General features: G+C 42.6%; 1 protein-coding gene across 3 annotated transcripts; it reads right to left on the bottom strand.

Moving 5' to 3' along the window:
* Positions 1-2256: 2256 nt before the first annotated feature.
* LOC128684467 (uncharacterized) lies at positions 2257-24611 on the bottom strand. 3 transcript variants are annotated; one of them, XM_053770662.2, is made up of 9 exons: positions 24588-24611; positions 24032-24186; positions 23168-23345; positions 22537-22628; positions 20759-20863; positions 19696-19834; positions 16719-16954; positions 4199-4331; positions 2257-3740 (listed from the first exon to the last, which is right to left on the bottom strand). In XM_053770662.2, the coding sequence occupies exons 2-9, from the start codon at positions 24181-24183 to the stop codon at positions 3465-3467; spliced, it is 1311 nt and encodes a 436-aa protein (XP_053626637.1). In that variant the 5' UTR covers positions 24184-24186; positions 24588-24611; the 3' UTR covers positions 2257-3464. The 3 variants fall into 3 exon arrangements, with proteins under 3 accessions (XP_053626637.1, XP_053626636.1, XP_053626635.1); XM_053770661.2 differs by having other exon boundaries at positions 24474-24600; XM_053770660.2 differs by lacking the exon at positions 24588-24611 and adding an exon at positions 24399-24581.
* Between the last annotated feature and the right edge of the window lie 1272 nt (positions 24612-25883).

The following is a 25883-nucleotide window of genomic DNA, read 5'->3' as shown; positions in this document are numbered from 1 at the left end:
AAAGCCTCTAACTGAATGCCACGGGAATCACAGTGAGCCCCCCCCCCCCAGAGGAAATGGTGGGCATTAAAATCACCAAGTAACAGAATCGGTGGTGGTAATGACGAAACAAGAAAGGCAATATCCGGAATAGATAATGCCCAAGGAGAGAGATATAAAGAACAGAGCATATACCACCTATGCAAGTGGATACGGGCTGCTGTGTAATGCAGCAAAGTACGAACAAATAGCTGATGGTATGGAATATCAGTGCGTAGAAGAAGGGCACTTTCATTAAAGGTCCCATCAGGAAAAGGATCTGAAGAATACAATAAATTATAGCCTGAGATGGGAGAGATAACAGCAGAGTGTAATTTTGGTTCCTGTAAGCAAACACCAACAGGGGAAAACTGGGAGAGTAACATCTGAAGCTCACCCCGATTACCCCTGAGGCTGCGTATATTCCACTGTAAATAGGCCATGATTGGCAATGATAAAGATACTTGAAATCCGCAGGTAAGGGTTCCTACGGACTAGAGGGGTTAGAAAAGTCCACATGCGGAGGCAGTGGAAAACGTTCAAGCATTGAAGGAACGGTGAGCTGTGAAGAAAGGGGTTGTGCAGATGGAGTAGAGGAGAGAGAAGGAGCGGAGGGTGGATCAGTGTCCATTGATGGTTTGGTCTCTGCAATATATTCAGAGATTGCTTCAAGTGTTTCAGAATTCAGAGACATCGTATGGGAGACAATATTGGAAATGGTAGGGGGAGGATGAGTAAAGATTGGAACTGTAATGGACTGTACCAAGGTAGGGGATGTGAAAGGGTGGAGGGAACTGGAGAAGCGTGGAAGGGAACAGAAGAGGCAGAAACCTGGGAGGTGGCAGAAGAGGAAGAAACTTGGGAGGGAACAGGGGAGGAAGGTACAGTACGAGGAGGAGGGTGAACCTCTACACTTGTAACAGAGCCAGTGAGAGGGGGAGAACCAGGTACAGAGACAGGGAAGGGAAAATGAGGAGGTGGAAGATGGGTAGGAGGTGTTAACGGACCTTTTTTTGACTTTTGAGAAGTAGAGGGACAATTGGGAGGAGGTGTCGTACGAGATCTCGTCGCTACTGAGGCTTGTGAGAGAGAACACGAAGAAGCAAGATCAGACTGAGACGCTGAAGTAGGGACGTCTGAGCCGAGGACAGCAAAAGAATTAGCTACAGGAGTGACTATGGGAGAGGTAACCACAGAGGTGGGTGCAGAAGATGGGATACCAGAAGTGGGGGGACGTTTTGAAACACTGGAATAAGAAACACGAGGTAGTCTCCCTTGGAGGCGGAGATGAGAAACTGCCATGGCATAAGGGAGACCTTCTGCCTCTTTGAGGTAACGGATTTACCGCTCGTTTAAGTAGACTTGACAACGGCGAGAGTACGAAGGGTGAGCTTCATGACAATTAAGGCAAGAGGGAGGTCGATTGCAAGACGTATTAGAATGGTCATCGGCATCACAGACTGGGCATTCGGCGATAGATCTGCAATATTTCGCTGGATGGCCAAATCGCCAGCAATTTCTACACTGTTGCGGTGTAGGGATCACCTTTCGAACTTGTAACCGATGTCCTGCTACATAAACTGAGGATGGGAGTTCACGGCTGTCAAAAGTTAAACGAGCCACATTGCTAGGGTATCGTCTCTGCCCGCGGGCAGGAAGAAAGTAAGTGTCTACCTTGAGGATTGGGAGATCTTGGAGTTCCAGCTGTTCAAGAATGTCAGTGCCACATGTCTGGAAATTTTGTTGAACTATGGTATGGGGCAGAATGATGGTACCACTACAAGAATTGAGGGAATGATGCTTTTCAATAGTTACAGGAACAGTATCGATATGGGAAAGACGAGAAAGCTCATGAGCCTGGGTAGCATTCTGTACGGTGACGATGCGCGTACCGCTCTTAAGAGCATGAAAAGAAATATCTTTACCAACATGGCGTAGGAGTGCCTTGCCAATACTGTGGTCAGAAAGATAGGCAGTAGAGGAAGTCGGTCGTAAAGTGAAGAATTTAGTCCATTGTGCAGTCTGAAACTGAGCGTGGAAAGGTAGTGAAGGACGTGTCGATCTTTTCTGAGAAGAATGAGAAGGTGGAGAAGTATCATCAGCAGGTAATTGTCGTTGTCGTTTAGGCGTGGGACCAGAGTTGGTTCGACGTGGAACGGGCCGGCGATTCGAAAATTGCCGCACCGTAGAGGGAGAGGCCGGAAGCATAGTCAGAGGAGAGCGAAGGTTAGATAAATCGAAGGAGTCAGTCGAGGCCTCAGTACCTGAAGCGGGTGAGGAAACAGCACCGGCAAGAGGTACAGAGGCATGAGGAGTGTCTGAAGAGTGGTCCAAAGACGAGGCGGGGTCAGAACGGGGTGCAGTATCAAGAAGGGGCCCGGGGGTAGCAGGTTCATGGACTAGGGCTGCCATGGTTAGGTTACTTCTTTCTTTTTGTTTTTAAGAAAAAAAAAGAAAGAAAAGAAAATAAAAATAAAAAAAAAGAAAAAAAAGAGGGGACCAGGGAGGGATAGTTCCTAGGAGGAATGAAAGGGCCAGAAATCTCCCTCCGCGCCCAAGAGGACCTCAGCACCGCAAGTAGTGCAGATGCAGCATGGAACCCGTGCCATACCCTACCCATCATGCCAGTAAACCGGCAATCCGGGATAGCAACCTCACATCTGCCAAGCTACCTCGGTGGACAAAAGAGAGGGCGGCCGGAAATCCACCACAAAGCATACCTCCTTCGGCCACCACCCCCGGAATCCGAAAGGTGGCTTCCAGAGATACACCCGTCGCCCGAGAGACACCCAAAGCCACCCTCCGGGATACCGGAGAGGGATCAGGACATCCCCAGGCAATCCAGATTCCACGGCAAACTACGCCACCGCCAAGAACCTCAACAGAATGGGATGGACCCCGGTACCCTTTCCCCTACCTAGGAACTAGCGTGCCTGTGGGAAAAACAAAGGGCAAAAGGGAGGGGTGGGGAGGAGGAGGAGGAAAGGAAAAAGGGGAGGATGGGATAGGGAACGGGGGATTGGGGGGTAATTAGGTTCGGTCTGAGGAAGTAGACCGACAGGTCTAATTCCTCAGACCAAGAGCCTCTTCACCACACCAAGGAGCCCCCCTTGAAGAGGCAAAATTTGACTAGCTCTTAAGTTTTTATGAAAAATACTCTTCAAACCTATACACTGACCAAACTATTCAGTAACTATGTCCCTAAAAATGTTGGCACGTGTCTCAGAAGGATGTGTGTATGATTAAAGTACAGTATTCTACAATAATGTATTCCAAAACTGTTTGTCAGGAGACCACAGGAGTATCCTGTAGCAGTCCAAGAACCTACATGTAATAATCATGTAATGAGATTAGTAAGTTTAATCAATTAATAAAATGCTAAACCCAAACAACCTACACATAATACTGACACTGATAAAACAATTATTATTTATCTCCTCTAATAACTACCCACCATCAGTAATGAAAATAAAATATATAACATTTACAAGTAAAGTAGCATATATAACGATGATACCAACATCCCATGGATATGTAACATCTAGTGTATTTATACTTTTATTTATAAGTCCTGTGGATATATTAGACAACAGGAAGAAGAGCAGAGGTTTGTGGTTAATGGCCAGAAAGGTAAGAGGCACTGATGGCATCCCAGGAAGTAACTGCTTGAGTCTTTCCTCAACCAGTGAGAAGAGCGTCAGCACAATCATTGTAAAGAATATCTGAAAAATGAAAGTCTCTTTTACCTATATGTAAATATGAAGTTTTATCACAATATAATATAGATAAAAGGTAAAAAAACTTAGTGTTACATTTACCATTTAGCTGGTGTTACAGTGAGGTTACAGGAGTCTCTACAAGATGACACAGGATGCTTTATTTCACCATTATTTTCCACATGGGATTAAATGCAAAACAACCACTGAAAAAATAGTGAACATTCAAGCACTTTCATGATTTCTCACATTATCAAGGACACATGACCTTAATAATGTGAGAAATAAAAATTCATGGATGTTCACTACTTTTCACAGTGGTTGTTTTGCACATTGTGATATCACCTGCATACTGTGATCATTTTGCATGGGATTAAATCTTTAATTACAACATTCAGATTTTGCATACAATGGACATATGACTGCCCTGGGCAATACTGATGCATTTTTGCGAGAATACTTACAACTAGTGCAACAAAAGTAGGATTCCCCAGTCTCCTTGATGGCAAGTCTACAAAGAAGTGGAGACCAGCCAGACACACCCCACTCCAGGCAGTCAGGATGAAAAGCGGAAATGACAATTTTGTGTTGACACTCCTGTTAGTGATAAAACGAAGGTTTGTAGACAAGTGCAAATGCTGGAAAAGTAAAGATAAGTGAGAATTGTTTTGCAAAGTGCCTTTGTAATATTTGAAAATTTCCTTATAAATATTGTGTGAACTACTAGACACACATTTAAGATTGCTTCTATATTTTAGCCATCTACAGACTACAAATTCAGAACTGATATAAGCTATGTACATTACTGCCTTGCATGTAAAATACTCTACAAATTATTCAGTTTTGCTGAAGATCTAAATAGACTTGGACAACGAAATATGGATCCCAGGTTACAACCTATACAGATGCGACAGAGTGAACAGGCAAAAGGGGGGAGGGGGGGGTTGGCCTGTACATCGCAGAGTCACTTGTTTGCACAGAACTGCTTAATGCCTCAAATGATGTAGTGGAAGTTTTAGCAGTAAAGATCAAGAACCAAAACCTAGTCATTGTGGTAGTCTACAAGCCTCCGGATGCAACGTCCCAGCAATTCCAGGAACAGCTGTTAAAAATTGACCACTGTCTGGAAAATCTGCCAGCTCCTGCCCCCAACATCTTGCTCCTGGGGGATTTCAATTTGAGGCACCTAAAATGGAGGAATATAGCAAATAATGTTGTTGCAGTGATAACACCAGGAGGCAGCTCTGACTAGAACTCACACTCGCACGAGCTTTTAAATCTCTGCACAAAATTCAATTTAAACCAGCAGATAATAGAGCCTACTAGACTGGATAATACACTAGACCTCATCTTCACTAACAATGATGATCTGATAAGAAATGTCACCATATCAAAAACAATATACTCAGATCACAACATAATCGAGGTTCAGACATGTATGTGCGGAGCCCCAGACCGACATAATGAGATTAGTCACGAGGGAGCATTCACCAAATTCAACTTCAATAACAAAAACATAAAGTGGGACCAAGTAAACCAAGTCCTAACTGATATAAGCTGGGAAGATAGACTAAGCAACACAGACCCCAACTTATGCCTAGAACAGATTAACTCGGTGGCACTCGATGTATGCACAAGGCTTATTCCTCTAAGAAAAAGGAGGAGTGGATGTAAAATATAAAGAGACAGGCGCTCCCTTTACAGGCGTCGGGAGTCACTGGTCAGAGAAATAGCAAACATCGAACTTAAGCTAAAGGAATCTTATAGGAGTCAGGAATCGCGGGAAGAACTAAAAGCCATAAATGAAATCGAAAGAAACCCAAAGTATTTCTTTTCTTACGCCAAATCAAAGTCGAGAACAACGTCCAGTATTGGGCCCCTACTTAAACAAGATGGGTCCTACACAGATGACAGCAAGGAAATGAGTGAGCTACTCAAGTCCCAATATGACTCAGTTTTTAGCAAGCCGCTAACCAGACTGAGAGTCGAAGATTAAAATTAATTTTTTATGAGAGAGCCACAGAATTTGGTTAACACAAGCCTATCTGATGTTATCCCGATGCCAAATGACTTCGAACAGGCGATAAATGACATGCTCATACACTCTGCCCCAGGGCCAGACTCATGGAACTCCGTGTTCATCAAGAACTGCCCCTATCACGAGCTTTTACCATCCTATGGAGAGGGAGCATGGACACGGGGGTCGTCCCACAGTTACTAAAAACAACAGACATAGCCCCACTCCACAAAGGGGGCAATAAAGCAATAGCAAAGAACTACAGACCGATAGCATTAACATCCCATATCATAAAAATCTTTGAAAGGGTCCTAAGAAGCAAGATCGCCACCCATCTAGAAACCCATCAATTACACAACCCAGGGCAACATGGGTTTAGAACAGGTCGCTCCTGTCTGTCTCAACTATTGGATCACTACGACTAGGTCCTAGATGCACTAGAAGACAAAAAGAATGCAGATGTAATATATAGACTTTGCAAAAGCCTTCGACAAGTGTGACCATGGCGTAATAGCGCACAAAATGCGTGCTAAAGGAATAACAAGAAAAGTTGGTAGATGGATCTATAATTTCCTCACAAACAGAACACAAAGAGTAGTAGTCAACGGAGTAAAGTCCGAGGCAGCTACGGTGAAAAGCTCTGTTCCACAAGGCACAGTACTCGCTCCCATCTTGTTTCTCATCCTCATATCTGACATAGGCAAGGATGTCAGCCACAGCACCGTGTCTTCCTTTGCAGATGACACCCGAATCTGCATGACAGTGTCTTCCATTGCAGACACTGCAAGGCTCCAGGCGGACATCAACCAAATCTTTCAGTGGGCTGCAGAAAACAATATGAAGTTCAACGATGAGAAATTTCAATTACTCAGATATGGTAAACATGAGGAAATTAAAACTTCATCAGAGTACAAAACAAATTCTGGCTACAAAATAGAGCGAAACACCAACGTCAAAGACCTGGAAGTGATCATGTCGGAGGATCTCACCTTCAAGGACCATAACATTGTATCAATCGCAGCTGCTAGAAAAATGACAGGAAGGAAAATGAGAACCTTCAAAACTAGGGATGCCAAGCCCATGATGATACTCTTCAAGTCACTTGTTCTATCTAGGCTGGAATATTGCTGCACACTAACAGCACCTTTCAAGGCAGGTGAAATTGCTGACCTAGAAAATGTACAGAGAACTTTCACGGCACGCATAATGGAGATAAAACACCTCAATTACTGGGAGCGCTTGAAGTTCCTGAACCTGTATTCCCTGGAACGCAGGCGGGAGAGATGCATGATTATATACACCTTGAAAATCCTAGAGGGACTAGTACCGAACTTGCACACGAAAATCACTCACAACGAAAGCAAAAGACTTAGCAGACGATGCAACATCCCCCCAATGAAAAGCAGGGGTGTCACTAGCACGTTAAGAGACCATACAATAAGTGTTAGGGGCCCGAGACTGTTCAACTGCCTCCCAGCATACATAAGGGGGATTACCAATAAATCCCTGGCAGTCTTCAAGCTGGCACTGGACAAGCACCTAAAGTCGGTACCTGACCAGCCGGGCTGTGGCTCGTACGTTGGTTTGCGTGGAGCCAGCAGTAACAGCCTAGTTGATCAGGCTCTGATCCACCAGGAGGCCTGGTCACAGACCGGGCCGCAGGGGCGTTGACCCCTGGAACTCTCTCCATCTAAACTCCAGACAAAAACAAAAGCATATAAACTTTTGGGTTGATCTTGCTTATCAATAATTGACAAAGAATGGACAAGCTGAAATGAGAAATGTTTCACTAGTTAAGCCTCTTCAAGGGGGGCTCCTTGGCGTTGTGAAGAGGCTCTTGGTCTGAGGAATTAGACCTGTCGGTCTTCTTCCTCAGACCGAACCTAATTACCCCCCAATCTCCCCTCCCCTGTCCCATCCTCCCCTTCCTCTTCCTCCTCCCCACCCCTCCCTTTTGCCCTTCCTCTTTTTGGCCTTTGGGATTTCTCCCACAGGCGCGCTAGTTCCTAGGTAGGGGAAAGGATACCGGGGTCCATCCCATTCCGTTGAGGTTCTTGGTGGCGGCGTAGTTTGCCGTGGAATCTGGATCGCCTGGAGATGTCCTGATCCCTCTCCGGTATCCCGGAGTAGCTTTGGGTGTCTTTCGGGTGACGGGTGTATCTCTGGAAGCCACCTTTCGGATTCCGGGGGTGGTGGCCGAAGGAGGTATGCTGTGTGGTGGATATCCGGCCGCCCTCTCTTTTGTCTACCGAGGTAGCTCAGCAGATGTGAGGTTGCTATCCCGGATTGCTGGTTTACTGGCATGAAGGGTAGGGAATGGCACGGGTTCCATGCTGCATCTGCGCTACTAGCGGTGCTGAGGTCCTCTTGGGCGCGGAGGGAGATTTCCAGCCCTTTCATTCCTCCTGGGAACTATTCCTCCCCGCTCCCCCCTTTTTTTATTCTTTTTATTTTTATTTTCTTTTCTTCTTTCTTTTTTTTTCTTAAAAACAAAAAGCAAAGGAGTAACCTAACCATGGAGAACCCAATCCATGAACCCACTACCCCCGGGCCCCTTCTTGATACCGCACCCCATTCTGACCCTGCCTTGTTTTTAGACCACTCTTCGGACACTCCTGATGCCCCTGTACCTCTTGCTGGTGCTGTTTCCTCACCCGCTTCAGGTACCGGGGCTTCAACTGACTCGTACAACACCTAATACCAATCGCCCCTCTACTTCACAGAAGTCCAAAAAAATCCACATTGCTCAAATCTTCTTTGCCCCTTCCTTCCCTTCTTCCACCTCCACACTTTACCTTTCCAGTTTTTGTGACTAGTTCTTCCCCTCTCTCTGGCTCTATTACAAGTGTGGAGATTCACCCTCCTCCTCGTATTATGCCTTCCACCCCCGTCCCCTCCCAAGTTTCTCCCTCTTCTGCCACCTCCCAGGTTTCTGCCTCTTCTGTCCCCCCCCACACTTCATCTCCAGTCCCTTACACTCTTTCCTCCCCCTCTACTTTGGTACAGTCCATTACTGTCCCAATCTTTACTCACCCTCCCCCTTCTATCTCCAATATGGTCTCCCATACATTTTCAGAATATATTGCAGAGACTAAACCTTCAATGGACACTGATTCACTTCCTGTTCCTTCTCTTCCCTCTCCTCCATCTTCACAACCCCATTCTTCGCAACGCTCCGTTCCTTCGCTGCTTGAACGTCTTCCAATGCCACCACACATTAACTTTTCTAACCCCTCTAGTCCGTAGGTGCCTTTCCCTATGGATTCCTGGTATTTTCTTCATCGCCAATCATGGCCTATTTACAGTGGAATATCCGCGGCCTCAGGGGTAATCGGGGTGAGCTTCAGATGTTGCTTTCCAGGTTTTCCCCTGTTGGTGCTTGCTTACAAGAACCAAAATTACACTCGGCTGTTTTCCAACCTATCTCAGGCTATAATTATTGTATTCTTCGGATCCTTTCTCAGATGGGACCTTTAATGAAAGTGCCCTTCTTCTACGCAATGATATTCCATACTGTCAACTATTTGTCCATACCTCGCTGCATTACACTGCAGCCCGTATCCACTTGAATAAGTGGTTTACAATATGTTCTTTATATCTCTCTCCTTCTCGAGCATTTTCTATCCCAGACTTTACTTTTCTTGTTTCATCCTTTTCTTGTTTCATCCTTACCAGGCCCGGTGGCTTGGTGGCTAAAGCTCCCGCTTCACACACGGAGGGCCCGGGTTCGATTCCCGGCGGGTGGAAACATTTCGACACGTTTCCTTACACCTGTTGTCCTGTTCACCTAGCAGCAAATAGGTACCTGGGTGTTAGTCGACTGGTGTGGGTCGCATCCTGGGGGACAAGATTAAGGACCCCAATGGAAATAAGTTAGACAGTCCTCGATGACGCACTGACTTTCTTGGGTTATCCTGGGTGGCTAACCCTCCGGGGTTAAAAATCCGAACGAAATCTTATCTTATCTTATCTTACCACTTCTGTTACTTGGTGATTTTAACGCCCACCATTTCCTCTGGGGGGGGTCTGATTGTGACTCATGTGGCATCCAGTTGGAGGCTTTTCTCGCCTCTCACCCCCTCCATGTTTTAAATACGGGTACTCCCACCCATTTTGATCCTCATACTCATACTCTCTCTTGCATCGATCTATCAGTCTGCTTTTCCTCCACTGCACTAGACTTCACCTGGTCTGTTCTACTGGACTTACATGACAGCGATCATTTTCCAATCATTCTTACTTCTCCTTCCTATTCACCACCTTTCCGTAGCCCTCGCTGGCAATTTGATCGGGCAAATTGGGATCTTTACTCGCAACTCACTGCTTTTAGTGAGGTTCCTTCTTCATCCTCCATTGATGAGCTCCTACACCTCTTCTCGAAGTCAGTTTATACCGCAGCTTCTCATTCCATACCCCAAACCTCAGGCAGGCATTCTCAGAAGTGCGTGCCTTGGTGGTCTCCTGCTTGTGCTCGTGCAGTACGTTTGAAACACGCTGCATGGGGCAGGTACCAGTACAATAGAACCGCTGAGAGACCTTGATTTTAAGCAGAAGCATGCGATCGCTCGCCGTGTCATCCGTGAAGCTAAATGCACTTGCTGGCGAGACTGTTTCCACCATCACCTTTGCTTCTTCTATGAGTGCAGTCTGGAAAAAAGTGAGGAAATTGAGTGGTAAATACTCTCCTGACCTGGCTCCTGTTCTATGGGTCACTGGTGTTGATGTAGCAAACCCTCTCGACGTTGCCATTGAACTTGGCACACATCTGGTCCGTATTTCCCGGGGGCTCCATCTATGCCCCTCGTTTCTTTCCTCAAAGTCTGCCAGAGAGTTAGTACTCTTGGACTTTTCTTCTCTCAGAGAAGAACAGTATAATGTGCCTTTTACACTTCAAGAACTGGAGGCAACGCTCTCAGCTTGCCGATCATCTGCAGCTGGGCCTGACGACATTCATATTTGTATGTTACAACATTTACATTGGTCAGCCCTTGTAGTCCTCTTACACCTCTTCAATCTTATTTGGGCACAAGGAGTTCTTCCCCAGCTGTGGAAATCTGCCATTGTTCTCCCTTTCCGCAAACCGGGTACTACAAGACATGATGCCTCCCACTATCGTCCCATCGCTCTTACCAGTGCAGTTTGCAAAGTGATGGAACATCTTGTAAATCGACGTTTAATGTGGTATTTAGAGACACACAACAGTCTCTCCGCTAGTCAATATGGCTTTCGTAAGGGCCGTTCTACCATAGACCCCTTACTACGCTTGGATACGTATGTTTGTAATGCCTTTGCGAATAATCACTCAGTTATTGCCATATTTTTTGACCTTGAGAAGGCATATGACACAACTTGGAGGTATAATATTTTGGCCCAGGTCCACTCCTTAGGCCTCCGAGGCAATCTACCATCCTTCCATAAGAACTTTTTAACTGACAGACATTTCCGTGTTTGAGTCAATAATGTTCTTTCCCCGGACTTCGTCCAAGCTGAAGGTGTCCCTCAGGGATGTGTTCTAAGCACAACACTTTTTCTCCTTGCTATAAATGATTTGACCTCTGTTCTTCCACCCAATATTTGGTCATCACTCTATGTTGATGACTTCGCTATTGCTTGTGCAGGCGCTGACTGTCATCTCATTGCAGTTTCTCTCCAGCATGCAGTCGACCGTGTTTCCACTTGGGGCACCACGCATGGGTTTAAATTTTCAAGTACCAAAACTCACCAAATTACTTTCACTAGATGCTCTATCATCTCCGATCATCCTTTGTAGCTCTATGGCTCCCGTATTCCCGAACGTGATACAGTCAGGTTTCTAGGCCTTCTCTTTGACCGTAGGTTATCCTGGAAACCTCACATTACCTCTCTGAAGGCAACTTGTCACAGCCGGCTAAACCTTCTTAAAACCCTTGCTCATCTTTCCTGGGGAGCTGATCTTCGAACTCTGCTTCGCCTACATTCAGCCCTCGTTTTATCGAAACTCGATTATGGTGACCAGATTTATTCAGCGGCCTCTCCTGCTACTCTCTCTAGCCTTAACCCTATCCATCACCAAGGATTACGTTTGTGCCTTGGTGCTTTTCGCTCTTCCCTTGTTGAGAGCCTCTATGCAGAAGCGAATATTCCATCCTTGTCTGATCGCCGTGATGCCCATTACCTTCACTACTATGTACGCTCTCACGATCTCCACAATCCTTCCATTTATAGAATGGTCACCGATATTAGTAGACATTCTTTATTCATTCGCCGCCCCTGTTTGCTCCATCCCTTTTCTCTTCGCCTACATTCACTCTTGTCTTCCCTTCAGTTACCACCTTTATATGTTCATGTAGCATCTCACTTTTCCCTACCCCCCTGGGAAGTTCCAGCTTTTCGGGTCTGTTCTTTCTCACTCCCGTGCTCGAAAGCTCAACTGCCTACGGTGGCTTCCCGCTCTCTTTTTCTTGATCACTTCCACTCCCATTCTCACGTCATCGCTGTGTACACAGATGGCTCTAAGTCTTCAGACGGCGTCGGATTTGCAGCAGTGTTTCCGGATAGCGTCGTGCGGGGGCATTTACTATCTTCGGCTAGTATTTTTACTGCTGAATTGTACGCCATTCTTGCAGCACTTATTCATATCGCATCTATGCCTGTGTCATCATTTGTGGTAGTCTCAGACTCCCTTAGTGCTCTACAGGCTATACGAAAATTTGATACATCTCACCCCCTAGTTCTCCGTATCCAACTTTGGCTACGCCGTATCTCTACGAAGCATAAAGATAATATTTTTTGTTGGGTCCCTGGTCATGTCGACGTACAGGGCAATGAACAGGCAAACACTGCTGCGCGGTCAGCAGTACATGACCTACCAATTTCCTATAGAGGTGTTCCATTTCTGGACTATTTTGCTGCATTAGCTACCCACCTTCACGCCTGTTGGCAATAACGTTGGTCAACTCTGCTTGGTAACAAACTTCATTCTATTAAACCGAGCATAGGTTACTGGCCGTCTTCTTGTCATCAGTGCCGTGGTTGGGAGACCACTCTCTCCCGTCTTCGCATTGGCCACACTCATCTTACTCAAGGGTATCTCCTGGAGAGGCACCCTGTACCTCTCTGTGAGCAGTGTCAAGTTCCTGTATCGATTAGCCACATTCTGTTAGACTGCTCTCTCTATCAACGAGCACACAGAATTTACCTCGAACGCCGTCTTCGTTCTACTACTCTCTCTTTACCTTCCCTTCTTGCTGATGGACCCTCCTTTAATCCTGACTCTCTCATTGACTTCTTGACAACGACTGATTTACTCCACAAACTCTGATGATGATACCTTACGCACTCCCCTCAGCCCTTTCTAGCTCAATCTCTTGCTGCCCTCTACCCTTTCACCATCCACTGCTCCGCTGTTATCCGTAACCTATTACTCATCCACCTCCCTTTTGCCACCTGATGCCCTCGCTTCCTTCCTGCCCTGCAGCGCTGTATAGCCCTTGTGGCTTAACGCTTCTTTTTTATTATAATAATAATAATAATAATAATAATAATAATTCACTAGTTAAGTGAAAAACAGCAAGGTAATAGTTTAATAAGCAATTTTAGAATAAAATACAAATGTGGGACAGGAAATAATATGGTAAAATTGGATTTATTCTACATTTTAAATATTCAATTGAGCAGCCTACACCCTTGTAGGTTTGGTGCTTCTTTTTTATTATAATAACTAACTGAACAACCCAATTTCTTTGCATAATGTGTTAAATTTCACTTCTCATTTGCTACATCTATGGCTACCCATGCTGTAGTAGATACAACAAGTTGCCTACCCATGCTGTAGTAGATACAACAAGTTGCCTACCCATGCTGTAGTAGATACAACAGGTTGCCTACCCATGCTGTAGTAGATACAACAAGTTGCCTACCCATGCTGTAGTAGATACAACAAGTTGCCTACCCATGCTGTAGTAGATACAACAAGTTGCCTACCCATGCTGTAGTAGATACAACAGGTTGCCTACCCATGCTGTAGTAGATACAACAAGTTGCCTACCCATGCTGTAGTAGATACAACAAGTTGCCTACCCATGCTGTAGTAGATACAACAAGTTGCCTACCCATGCTGTAGTAGATACAACAAGTTGCCTACCCATGCTGTAGTAGATACAACAGGTTGCCTACCCATGCTGTAGTAGATACAACAAGTTGCCTACCCATGCTGTAGTAGATACAACAAGTTGCCTACCCATGCTGTAGTAGATACAACAAGTTGCCTACCCATGCTGTAGTAGATACAACAAGTTGCCTACCCATGCTGTAGTAGATACAACAGGTTGCCTACCCATGCTGTAGTAGATACAACAAGTTGCCTACCCATGCTGTAGTAGATACAACAAGTTGCCTACCCATGCTGTAGTAGATACAACAAGTTGCCTACCCATGCTGTAATAGATACAACAAGTTGCCTACCCATGCTGTAGTAGATACAACAGGTTGCCTACCCATGCTGTAGTAGATACAACAAGTTGCCTACCCATGCTGTAGTAGATACAACAAGTTGCCTACCCATGCTGTAGTAGATACAACAAGTTGCCTACCCATGCTGTAGTAGATACAACAAGTTGCCTACCCATGCTGTAGTAGATACAACAGGTTGCCTACCCATGCTGTAGTAGATACAACAGGTTGCCTACCCATGCTGTAGTAGATACAACAAGTTGCCTACCCATGCTGTAGTAGATACAACAAGTTGCCTACCCATGCTGTAGTAGATACAACAAGTTGCCTACCCATGCTGTAGTAGATACAACAGGTTGCCTACCCATGCTGTAGTAGATACAACAGGTTGCCTACCCATGCTGTAGTAGATACAACAAGTTGCCTACCCATGCTGTAGTAGATACAACAGGTTGCCTACCCATGCTGTAGTAGATACAACAGGTTGCCTACCCATGCTGTAGTAGATACAACAGGTTGCCTACCCATGCTGTAGTAGATACAACAAGTTGCCAACCCATGCTGTAGTAGATACAACAAGTTGCCTACCCATGCTGTAGTAGATACAACAGGTTGCCTACCCATGCTGTAGTAGATACAACAAGTTGCCTACCCATGCTGTAGTAGATACAACAAGTTGCCTACCCATGCTGTAGTAGATACAACAAGTTGCCTACCCATGCTGTAGTAGATACAACAGGTTGCCTACCCATACTCTAGCACCTACAACAGGTTGCCTACCCATGCTCTAGCACCTACAACAGGTTGCCTACCCATGCTCTAGCAGTTACAACAGGTTGCCTACCCATGCTCTAGCACCTACAACAGGTTGCCTACCCATGCTGTAGTAGATACAACAAGTTGCCTACCCATGCTGTAGTAGATACAACAAGTTGCCTACCCATGCTGTAGTAGATACAACAAGTTGCCTACCCATGCTGTAGTAGATACAACAGGTTGCCTACCCATACTCTAGCACCTACAACAGGTTGCCTACCCATGCTCTAGCACCTACAACAGGTTGCCTACCCATGCTCTAGCAGTTACAACAGGTTGCCTACCCATGCTCTAGCACCTACAACAGGTTGCCTACCCATGCTCTAGCACCTACAACAGGTTGCCTACCCATGCTGTAGTAGATACAACAAGTTGCCTACCCATGCTCTAGCACCTACAATAGGCTGCCTACCCATGCTCTAGCACCTACAACAGGTTGCCTACCCATGCTCTAGCACCTACAACAGGTTGCCTACCCATGCTCTAGCAGCTACAACAGGTTGCTTGCCCATGCTCTAGCAGTTACAACAGGTTGCCTACCCATGCTCTAGCAGTTACAACAGGTTGCCTACCCATGCTCTAGCAGTTACAACAGGTTGCCTACCCATGCTCTAGCACCTACAACAGGTTGCCTACTCATGCTCTAGCACCTACAACAGGTTGCCTACCCATGCTCTAGCAGTTACAACAGGTTGCCTACCCATGCTCTAGCAGTTACAACAGGTTGCCTACCCATGCTCTAGCACCTACAACAGGTTGCCTACCCATGCTCTAGCACCTACAACAGGTTGCCTACCCATGCTCTAGCAGCTACAACAGGTTGCTTGCCCATGCTCTAGCAGTTACAACAGGTTGCCTACCCATGCTCTAGCAGTTACAACAGGTTGCCTACCCATGCTCTAGCAGTTACAACAGGTTGCCTACCCATGCTCTAGCACCTACAACAGGTTGCCTACTCATGCTCTAGCACCTACAACAGGTTGCCTACCCATGCTCTAGCAGTTACAACAGGTTGCCTACCCATGCTCTAGCAGTTACAACAGGTTGCCTACCCATGCTCTAGCACCTACAACAGGTTGCCTACCCATGCTCTAGCACCTACAACAGGTTGCCTACCCATGCTCTAGCAGTTACAACAGGTTGCCTACCCATGCTCTAGCAGTTACAACAGGTTGCCTACCCATGCTCTAGCACCTACAACAGGTTGCCTACTCATGCTCTAGCACCTACAACAGGTTGCCTACCCATGCTCTAGCAGTTACAACAGGTTGCCTACCCATGCTCTAGCACCTACAACAGGTTGCCTACCCATGCTCTAGCACCTACAACAGGTTGCCTACCCATGCTCTAGCACCTACAACAGGTTGCCTACCCATGCTCTAGCACCTACAACAGGTTGCCTACCCATGCTCTAGCACCTACAACAGGTTGCCTACCCATGCTCTAGCACCTACAACAGGTTGCCTACCCATGCTCTAGCACCTACAACAGGTTGCCTACCCATGCTCTAGCACCTACAACAGGTTGCCTACCCATGCTCTAGCAGTTACAACAGGTTGCCTACCCATGCTCTAGCAGTTACAACAGGTTGCCTACCCATGCTCTAGCACCTACAACAGGTTGCCTACCCATGCTCTAGCAGCTACAATAGGTTGCCTACCCATGCTCTATAAGATACAATAGTGTTACATATTGTGGTGTTTCAGAATAAATTTTGTTACCTGCTAAAGAGAAAAGATCCCAGAGCAGCACCGAGGAAGTACAGGATCGTATAACCTGGGACAGACACCAGCCATTCCCTATTGGCAAGTATTAATGTATCTCTGCCAATATTGCTCAGTGTCCATGGGCCTCCATTGCCAACTGTGAGAAACAAGTGGTGACAAAAACTGAGAAGTAATGCCACCATGACACTTCCCAGAGAGTTGAGATGCCAAATCCACCATGAGCATGTTAGCTGGGAAAAAGATAAGATAAAACTCAGAGGCATATCCTTAATATATATAAAAAAAAATATGAACAAAATTCATTATTCACAAAATCATACCACCACCACTGCAATCCATTCTGTTTTTTTTTTCGGACATTCATATGCATTTTAACAACTCATTACTCACGAAATTATAACAACACAATTGCAATCCATTCTGTGTTTTTTTTCTGGACATTCGTATATATTTTAGCAACTCTGAGGTAGGGTCACATTCAAATGCATATTGAAATTAGTATGTATTTCCAATGACAGATATATAGGTGAAATTTATTTAGATACTGATAGGGACAGTATATTGTATCTTAAAGTACTTTTCATGACAAGTAATTGTGATGATGTTAAAAAAAAGACTAGTAAGTTGTTTAATGGTATTGTACAGTGTGGTAAACAGTTACTTTCAATATTTTAATGGCCAACCACAATGGAAATAAGTCACTTTGTCTGACTATTTTGGGTTATCCTGGGTAATCTACACATATGCTGCTATGTATGATAATTTATGTAACTGTGTTTATGTGTACCTGTACCTGAGTAAACTTACTTACCTCAACAGGTGAAGCTAAATTTTCAAATGGCTGACCCTTGTGGGTTTAACACTTAGTTATGATTATAATAATAATTAAAACTGTATACTAGAGATATTTAGCACATAAACTACATAGTTACTAAGAGTATCAAATACAAGTTGGAGTCCACACGATGGTGACCAACACATTACAAAACAAACCCATATTTGAAGTTATGCCTATTTTTTTTTTACTGTTTGCTAACCAAACCATTGGTCACCTTAAAGCAGCTCTATACGACCCCGGTGATTTAGCGCTTATGCCAAAGCAAGTTACCTATGACTTGTTCTGAGGACCATCACAATCAAATGACGACATTCCTTATGCTTTCTTAACCCTTTGAGGGTCGACAGGTCCTCTCAGAAACTTGTTCTCTGGGTTGGCCAAATTTAAAAAAAAAAAAAAAAAAAAAAAAAAAATTCTTATGAAAAGATAGAGAATCTTTTCTCGATCAAAATGACACCAAAAGTATGAAATTTTATGGAAAACTTACGGAATTACGCTCTTGCGAAGTTAGCGGTCTCGACGATGTTTACGCATCGGCGATTTTGCCCACTTTGAGCCCTATTTTCGGCCAATTCCAGTGTACTAATCGACAAAAATCGTAACTATTTCGCTAGAACTCCATTTTTTCTATCGAATGAGTACAAGAAACCACCCATTTACCGATTTCACCTATCCAATATAGTGGTCAGAATTTAGCAATTTTGCTAATTTCACACAAATTTCAAAAGATGCCAATTTCTGAATAGGGTCCAGAATAAACAAGAAAGACATTCCTGGCACTAAAATAACAAGTTCTCTGTTCATTAGTCACATCCCCAGGCCCCTCTTATATTTCTTCGGCTTTCCACATTGAATTTTTATTCTTACAAAAAAAATAAGATTTACTGTTATGCAGACTACTGCATTAGTGTAGAAATTATATAAATAATATCAGCGCACTTGTGAAAGAATATTAGACTCACCAGTTGACGTGTATTGGATGCTTGGCATGATTTGTTTACTTTTGAACTTTGGTAAAAATCGAACATTTCTGCTACTTTGAGCTCAATTTCAAGGTACTTTTCATTGTAAAATCAGTCAAAATCATCTCAATTTCTGTAATATGTCTTCCATTCTATAAATTGAGACCAAGAAAACTAGAATACAACAATAAATACAATACGAAAATACAGTGCAAAGTCGCTGTTTTAATCCAAAAACACGGTCAAAGTTTTTTTTTCTCATTACGCATTGTGTGCTGCAGGATTTTTTTTATACTGCGCACACTGACCACACAGACCCATTCTTTCAAATGTAGGCCTACCAGCTTTCTCACTAGATTTGAGGGCGCTAGAATTTACGCGTACTAGTACGTCAAAAACCCTGGGTCGTAAGACGTACTAGTACATCCGAAACCCCCAAAGGGTTAAAGCTTATATAGTAAGGTGGTATATTAATAAGGGATAAAAAATATTGATTTCTGAATTTCTCTCACCTCTTCTCTTCACTGTGTTCCTTTTCTGGCTAAAATTATTTGTGTAGTTTTGTGATGAGTGAACTTCATTCACAGATGCCCAAACACCACCTAATTTTCACCCTTACAGAATGGGAATTCCCATTTATTATTTTATATTATCATTGTTGTATTGTATTATTATTTCTAATTGCATGTGTTATTATTATTATTATTTTTAACAGTCGTTTCCCACTGAGTCAGGGTGACCCGAAAAAGAAGAAACACATCCATTATCACTTGTTCAATCACTGTCTTGCAAGAGGCATGCTGATACTATGGTTAAAAAAACTGCAACATAATTCCACCCTTCCTTCAGAGTACAGGCACTGTCTCACCTTCATTATTATAATCTACTTGTTGCACTACTGCTGCCCAAAGGACAATACTGGTCACTCTTGACTTTATTTTCCCCAAGAGAAAATGAGAATTCCCATATTCAAACTTAAAATTTTTGTGAGCCACCCCACTATGTAATCAAATTAAGTAAAGAGACAATATGAAATATAAACAATTTATTTAATGGCATCAAATCTTCATAAGTACATTACAAAACAATCTTGCAGATATACAAGAGTATCATAAGTCACAAACATAATATTCTATGAACACTTACCTTGATGATTGCCATAAATGTTTACCTTGATTAATGCCAGTGTAAAGAAGAAGTTGCCGTGTAGGCCGTACTCTGTTACATGGTGCTGGTAGTTGGATGCTCGGGCCAGCACCAGCCTCAACACTCCCAGCACAGTAAGGATCACTGTATCTCTAGCAACAAACCTTAAGCCATATATTAAAGACTATCAGCAGTAATAATATACATGAACGTGAATATTAATTACAGTCCTTGACTTACAAACACGTTGAGAATCTTCTGTATTGTGTATATCATTATTATATCAACATTGTGTATAACATCATTATTATACACAATACAGGACATCCCCAATGTGTTTGTACAGTGAGTTGAGGACTTACTGTATATACATGTTATAATACAAAAAATAATTTGACATTATATTGTGCTACACTTATAATTGTGGAATTGTTTATGTAACAGTCTTAACCTATATGACTACTTTATTTAATGTCTTTGCAAACAGAACATTGAGATTGTGTATATACAATAGTGGGTTGCAATGCAAAGAGAGCCTCTATTATGCCTTGGCATTATGGGCCAACTTAACATTATTGGCTTACATTCTACTTAATACTAAGGAGTAGTATATCATAGTTGTACAGTAGGAAAGTAATTATTTCATAGTTGTACAGTAGAATATTAATTATAAATGAATCAAAATTTGTATAATACAAAGATATACGTATTTATATTCTAAAATACTTTTGTGAAAAACAATGATTCAATTATATTCCTGTTAACAATGGATAAAAGGTTCAATGTGATTGTTTCAGTTAAGATGTGGGAGTACATAGGTGAGTAAATGTTATATCTTGTACAGTGATAGACTCTTAAAGTCTCAAGCCCATTCAAGAGATCTACTACAGCATCATAGTTACAAAAAACGTGAGAAATGTATGGAATTATGCAGTTTTAGGTGATATAAGAGAGATGATTACCATACAAAAAATAATGTAAAATATAAAAATTACCCAACAGATTTTATATTAGTTATATTTACACTTTGCCAGGCTTTGCAACATTATTTCAACTAGACCTAGGACCAACCAGAGCTAGTCTCTCACCTGTATGATGCTCGTTTCTTCCCCTCAACAATACCGTTCATAGTGACAAATCCAGCAGCACCAACGTCCATCAGACTGTAACCATACTCTTCAGTCTTGGCAAACCTACAGCAAATAATTACCAACAGCTATAATTTGAAATAATCACCCTTATTATTGTTATAATTACTATCATCATCAAATTAAGCACTAAACCTGCAAGGGTCACACAGTACTGAAATCAAACTTATTATAAATATAATAAGATGAATAAAAAATAGATACTGTATGTCAGTCCAATGATATAGATTGTTAAACACCGTGAAAGCTCATTAACTCTTTCAGGGTCCCCAGGCCCTCTCCCAGACTTGTTCTCAGGGTCGCCCAAATTTAAAAAAAAAATTATTTTTTCTCATGAAAAGATAGAGAATCTTTTCCCGATCATAATGACACCAAAAGTATGAAATTTGATGGAAAACTTACGGAATTATGCTCTCGCAAAGTTAGCGGTCTCAACAATGTCTATGCATTGGCGATTTTGCCCGCTTTGAGCCCTATTTTTGGCCAATTCCAGTGTACTAGTCGACAAAAATCATGACTGTTTCACTAGAACTCCATTTTTTTCTATCGAATGAGTACAAGAAACCACCCATTTACCTATTTCAACTATCCAATACAGTGATCAGAGTTTAGCAATTTTGCCAATTTCACACAAATTTCAAAAGATGTCAATTTCCAAATAGGGTCCAGAATAAACAAGAAAGACATTTCTGGGACTAAAATAACATTTCCTCTGTTCATTAGTCACGTCCTCACCCACCTCTTACATTCTTTTGCTTTCCACTTTGAATTTTTATTCTCACAAAAAATAGAAGATTTACTGTTATGCAGGCTACTGCATTAGTGTAAAAATGGTATAAATAATATCGGCGCACTTGTGAAAGAATATTAGACTCACCAGTTGACGTGTATTAGACGCTTAGCATGATTTGTTTACTTTTGAACTTTGGTAAAAATTGAACATTTCTGCTGCTTTGAGCTCAATTTCAAGGTACTTTTCATTGTAAAACCAGTCAAAATCATCTCAGTTTCTGTAATATGTCTTCCATTCTATAAAATGAGACCAGGAAAACTAAAATACAACAATAAATACCATACGAAAATACAGTGCAAAGTCGGTTTTAATCCAAAAAACACGGTCAAAGTTTTTTTTTCTCATTACGCACTGTGTGCTGCACGATTTTTTTTTATACTGCGCACACTGACAACATAGACCCATTCTTTCATGTGTAGGCCTACCAGCTTTCTCTCACTAGATTTGAGGGCTCTAGATTTGAAGGCTCTAGAATTTAGGCGTACTAGTACATCAAAAACCCTGGTGCGTAAGCCGTACTAGTATGGCCAAAACCCTGAAAGGGTTAAGAAAGACTGGCTTAATTGAGTCCTAAGAATCGTAATTTATTTATATGCACTGATTACATTGACAGTAATACACTGGACATAAAAGGATACCTGTTTTGTGAATGCTAGGCATAACCTAAATTTTGATGTTGAAAGGCACTGGATCCAAGGAAATGGAGCTACCCTTCCTTTACTCAGTTCAAACATAATTACCTCTTATTCCCAAGGCACTGTACAGTTCCTACTGATAAGGGGCTCTTGCTCTAGGGAACTGGGCCTGACCTTCTCTTCCTTGGATTAAACTTACCTGCCTCCCCTTCCCCCTGGTGCTATATGACCCCCTATGGGTTTAGTGCTCTCCCCACCTCATGAATGTAATAATATATTGTACTACGTACCGACGTGGAAAGGAGTGAAAATCAACACCAAGAATAGCAATTGAGGTGGCCAGGTTTAAGAGCGCTCTCAGAGAGGTCACACATCCCAGGTGCTGTAATACAACATATTTGCAATATTAATAAACCCAGGCAATATTCATAAACCCAGTCAATATTAATAAACCCAGTCAATATTAATAAACCTAGCCAATATTAATAAACATAGCCAATATTAATAAATGCAGTCAATATTAATAAATCCAGTCAATATTAATAAACCCAACCAATATTAATAAACTCAGCCAATATTAATAAACCTAGTTAATATTAACAAAACCAGCCAATGACTCGGACTTAGGATGGGCTCTCTGACCAGTATGCATACCTAAATAATATACTATATTAGAGCTGATTTCCTCTTTTCTGTTTATTACAATATACAGTATACTACTGCATAAACATTTAAAAACATACCAGAAATGTCATAAATGGTGCAAAGGTAACATTAAAACAATATGAAAGATGGCTGACACAAACCCATTACCATTATAGTATGCTCCTCACTTAGCAACAAATTCGTTTACCGATGTGGTCCTAGGGACAGAACTCCATTGTTAAGTGAAGAGGGGCTGTGTATACAGTCTACATATACCTTCCTTGCTTTCTTGGAGGGGCTACACACATTTGTGCCTGTGGGTGTAGCGAGGCAGAGAGCCAGAGCTGTAAGGATGGTAAGCACTGTGCACAGTTCCAGGGCGTAGTCTGAGCAGATGGTGAAACTCAGAGTCAGCGGAACAACAAGAAAAATGCTCTCCAGAAGGAACCACAACCTGAATGGAAAATGTACATTCCCAGCAAAAATATTATGTCGAACAAAGACATCTTAGTAATAAAGATAGAATTACCAACAATATGTGAGGTAAAGTGACACATGTAACTAATATGACGTTTTATTGTGGCAAAGTTTCACTCTCCAGGAGCTTTGTCAAACTTGACAAAACTCCTGGAGAGTGAAACATTGCTGCAATAAAATGTTGCATTAGTTGCACTTGTCCTTATACCAGCTAAAGGCATCTTGAAGAACATACGGTATAGTCTCAAATAACTGCTAAAATACCCATTTAATGCAGAAATGCATCATTTCAACACAGTCACCCACATAAGGTGGGATTTGTGTCAAACATAAACTGCTTAATATTCAGATTAAGCATATATTTTTTTTACTACAGACCTGACATCATCGGGATACTATATAGAAACCCCTGGATGTGCAGAGCATTTCTGGTAATTTTGATTAATCTTCTGCCCCAGGATATGACCCACACCAGTCCACTAACACCCAGGTACCTACTTACTGCTAGGTGAACTGGGATGGCAGGTATAAGGAAACACACCCAACGTTTCACCGTGCTGGGACTGATCCCAGGACCCTCAGTGTGTGAACTGAGGACACTACCAACCCAGCCCCCAAGGACCATATATTATTTTATGGGAATACACGTAAGAATGACTTTACCATCCCGTCCGTCCCTGGACAATTACAACAGCGAGCAGCGAAGCAGGTATAGCAGGATAGACGGCCAGGATGAGGTCAGGAGCGGATGATCCGCTGTGGCCACTCACAAAAGCCTCATGAGCTTCACGTATTGAAGTCGGTGTACTCATCATTATCTACATATAAATAAAAAGAAAATATGAGACAAGTCAGACTATTCTAGGCTAAATTAACATATATAACAGTGCTTGATGACCCTTATGGGTTTAGCACTCAGTTACGAGTATATTACAATATCTATATAATGACAGCTTTTATAATGTGTCCCCTGAAGATCATTATAAAAAAATATTAATTTTATGTACCCAAAACCTAAATATAAACTTACTCTAAGGAATTACTATTATCACCATAACTAAGCGTTAAACCCACAAGGGACATAGCCCCCGAAAGTGAAAATGACTATTTGCAGCTTCCTAAAGCTGGGTAGACACAGCTGGCCAGACTACACCAGCTGTGTGACCACTATGGCCACCTGGCCAGACAAGACAACCATCCAAGAAAATAATTATGAGACTTTTATATTGTTGTTGGGGGTTTATAGGGCCACTGACAACTGACGCCGTAAAGGACCCATTGACAATAAGTCACCTTTTTCTGACTATTTTTGGATTATTCTAGGTAATTTACACATGTTACTATGTATGATACTTTATGTAAATGCATTTTTGTATACCTGTACCTAAATAAACTTATTTATTTTTATATTAGTGTTCTGGTCTAGTTTATAGGGTCACTGACACTTGACGCCGTAAGGACCCCAATGGAAACGTCACTTTGTCTGACTTTTTTGGGTTATTCTGGGTAATTTACACTATATAATGATAATTGTACTTATGTGTACCTGTGCCTAAATAAACTTACTAAGGGAATTTTACCACTTCTCCTTTCAGTTGTTGGTGGGGCTTGTTAAGGCCCATTAAAGCCTATGCCTTTTTATCCAGGTAAAATGTTTCTCAAATGTAGGCGGGAATTATGAAATAAATGCATTTTCTCTGGAAAGATGAACTGGAACGATAACTTCCCTATTAGATCAGGCTGATTTGCCACTCTTGATTAATGCCTGATATTGCCAGACTCCATACTTTCTACCTGAATCAACAACATGTTTTCCATAGGTCTATTATAATCAAAACAAAGCACTAAACCTACGAATGTCATACGACTCTTCAGGTATGAGGTATGCATGACAACCCCCAACCAACTGGGGAACACTGAACCCATAGGGGTTATATAGCATCTTGGTGAATGGGAGGGTATCAGGTTTAATCCAAGGTAAGAGAGCACTTCACCAGCACCAGGCCATCTCTCATGAAGGGAATCAACAGTTGTCTCTCACTAAGGTAGAGTGAATCAAAGAAGAAATGCAGTCACCATCATTTAGTCAATAGCTGCCTTGGCAGATGTGCTGGCATCACAATTCAGATAACTGCAGATGCACTAAATCCATTAAAGACAATAATTTCAAGATTACAGTTACCTTGTAGAGGTGACAATAAGAAGTACCTCCCTCACAGAGCAATACAGTAGGTATAGTTTTATACTTGATATAAAAAAGTACTCTGTATATGTAATACATCTAGACTGAAAAATGTTGGCCTACAAAACTGGCATTTACAAACCACTGCATATTATTATTACGTATTATTATTATTATCAAAAAGAAGTGCTAAACCACAAGAGCTACACAGCGCTGCAGGGTAGGGAAGGAAGCAAGGGTATCTGGCGGCAGAAGGGGGAAGGGATGATTAGTAGGTTACAGAAAACAGCGGGGCAAGTGATAGTGCAGGAGTAGTGTTGGAACTTATTCGGT

This window comes from Cherax quadricarinatus, chromosome 4 (genome assembly GCF_038502225.1).
Source record: "Cherax quadricarinatus isolate ZL_2023a chromosome 4, ASM3850222v1, whole genome shotgun sequence".
In the NCBI taxonomy this organism is placed as follows: Eukaryota; Metazoa; Arthropoda; class Malacostraca; order Decapoda; family Parastacidae; genus Cherax; species Cherax quadricarinatus.
This window is presented reverse-complemented; position numbering and strand designations above follow the sequence as displayed.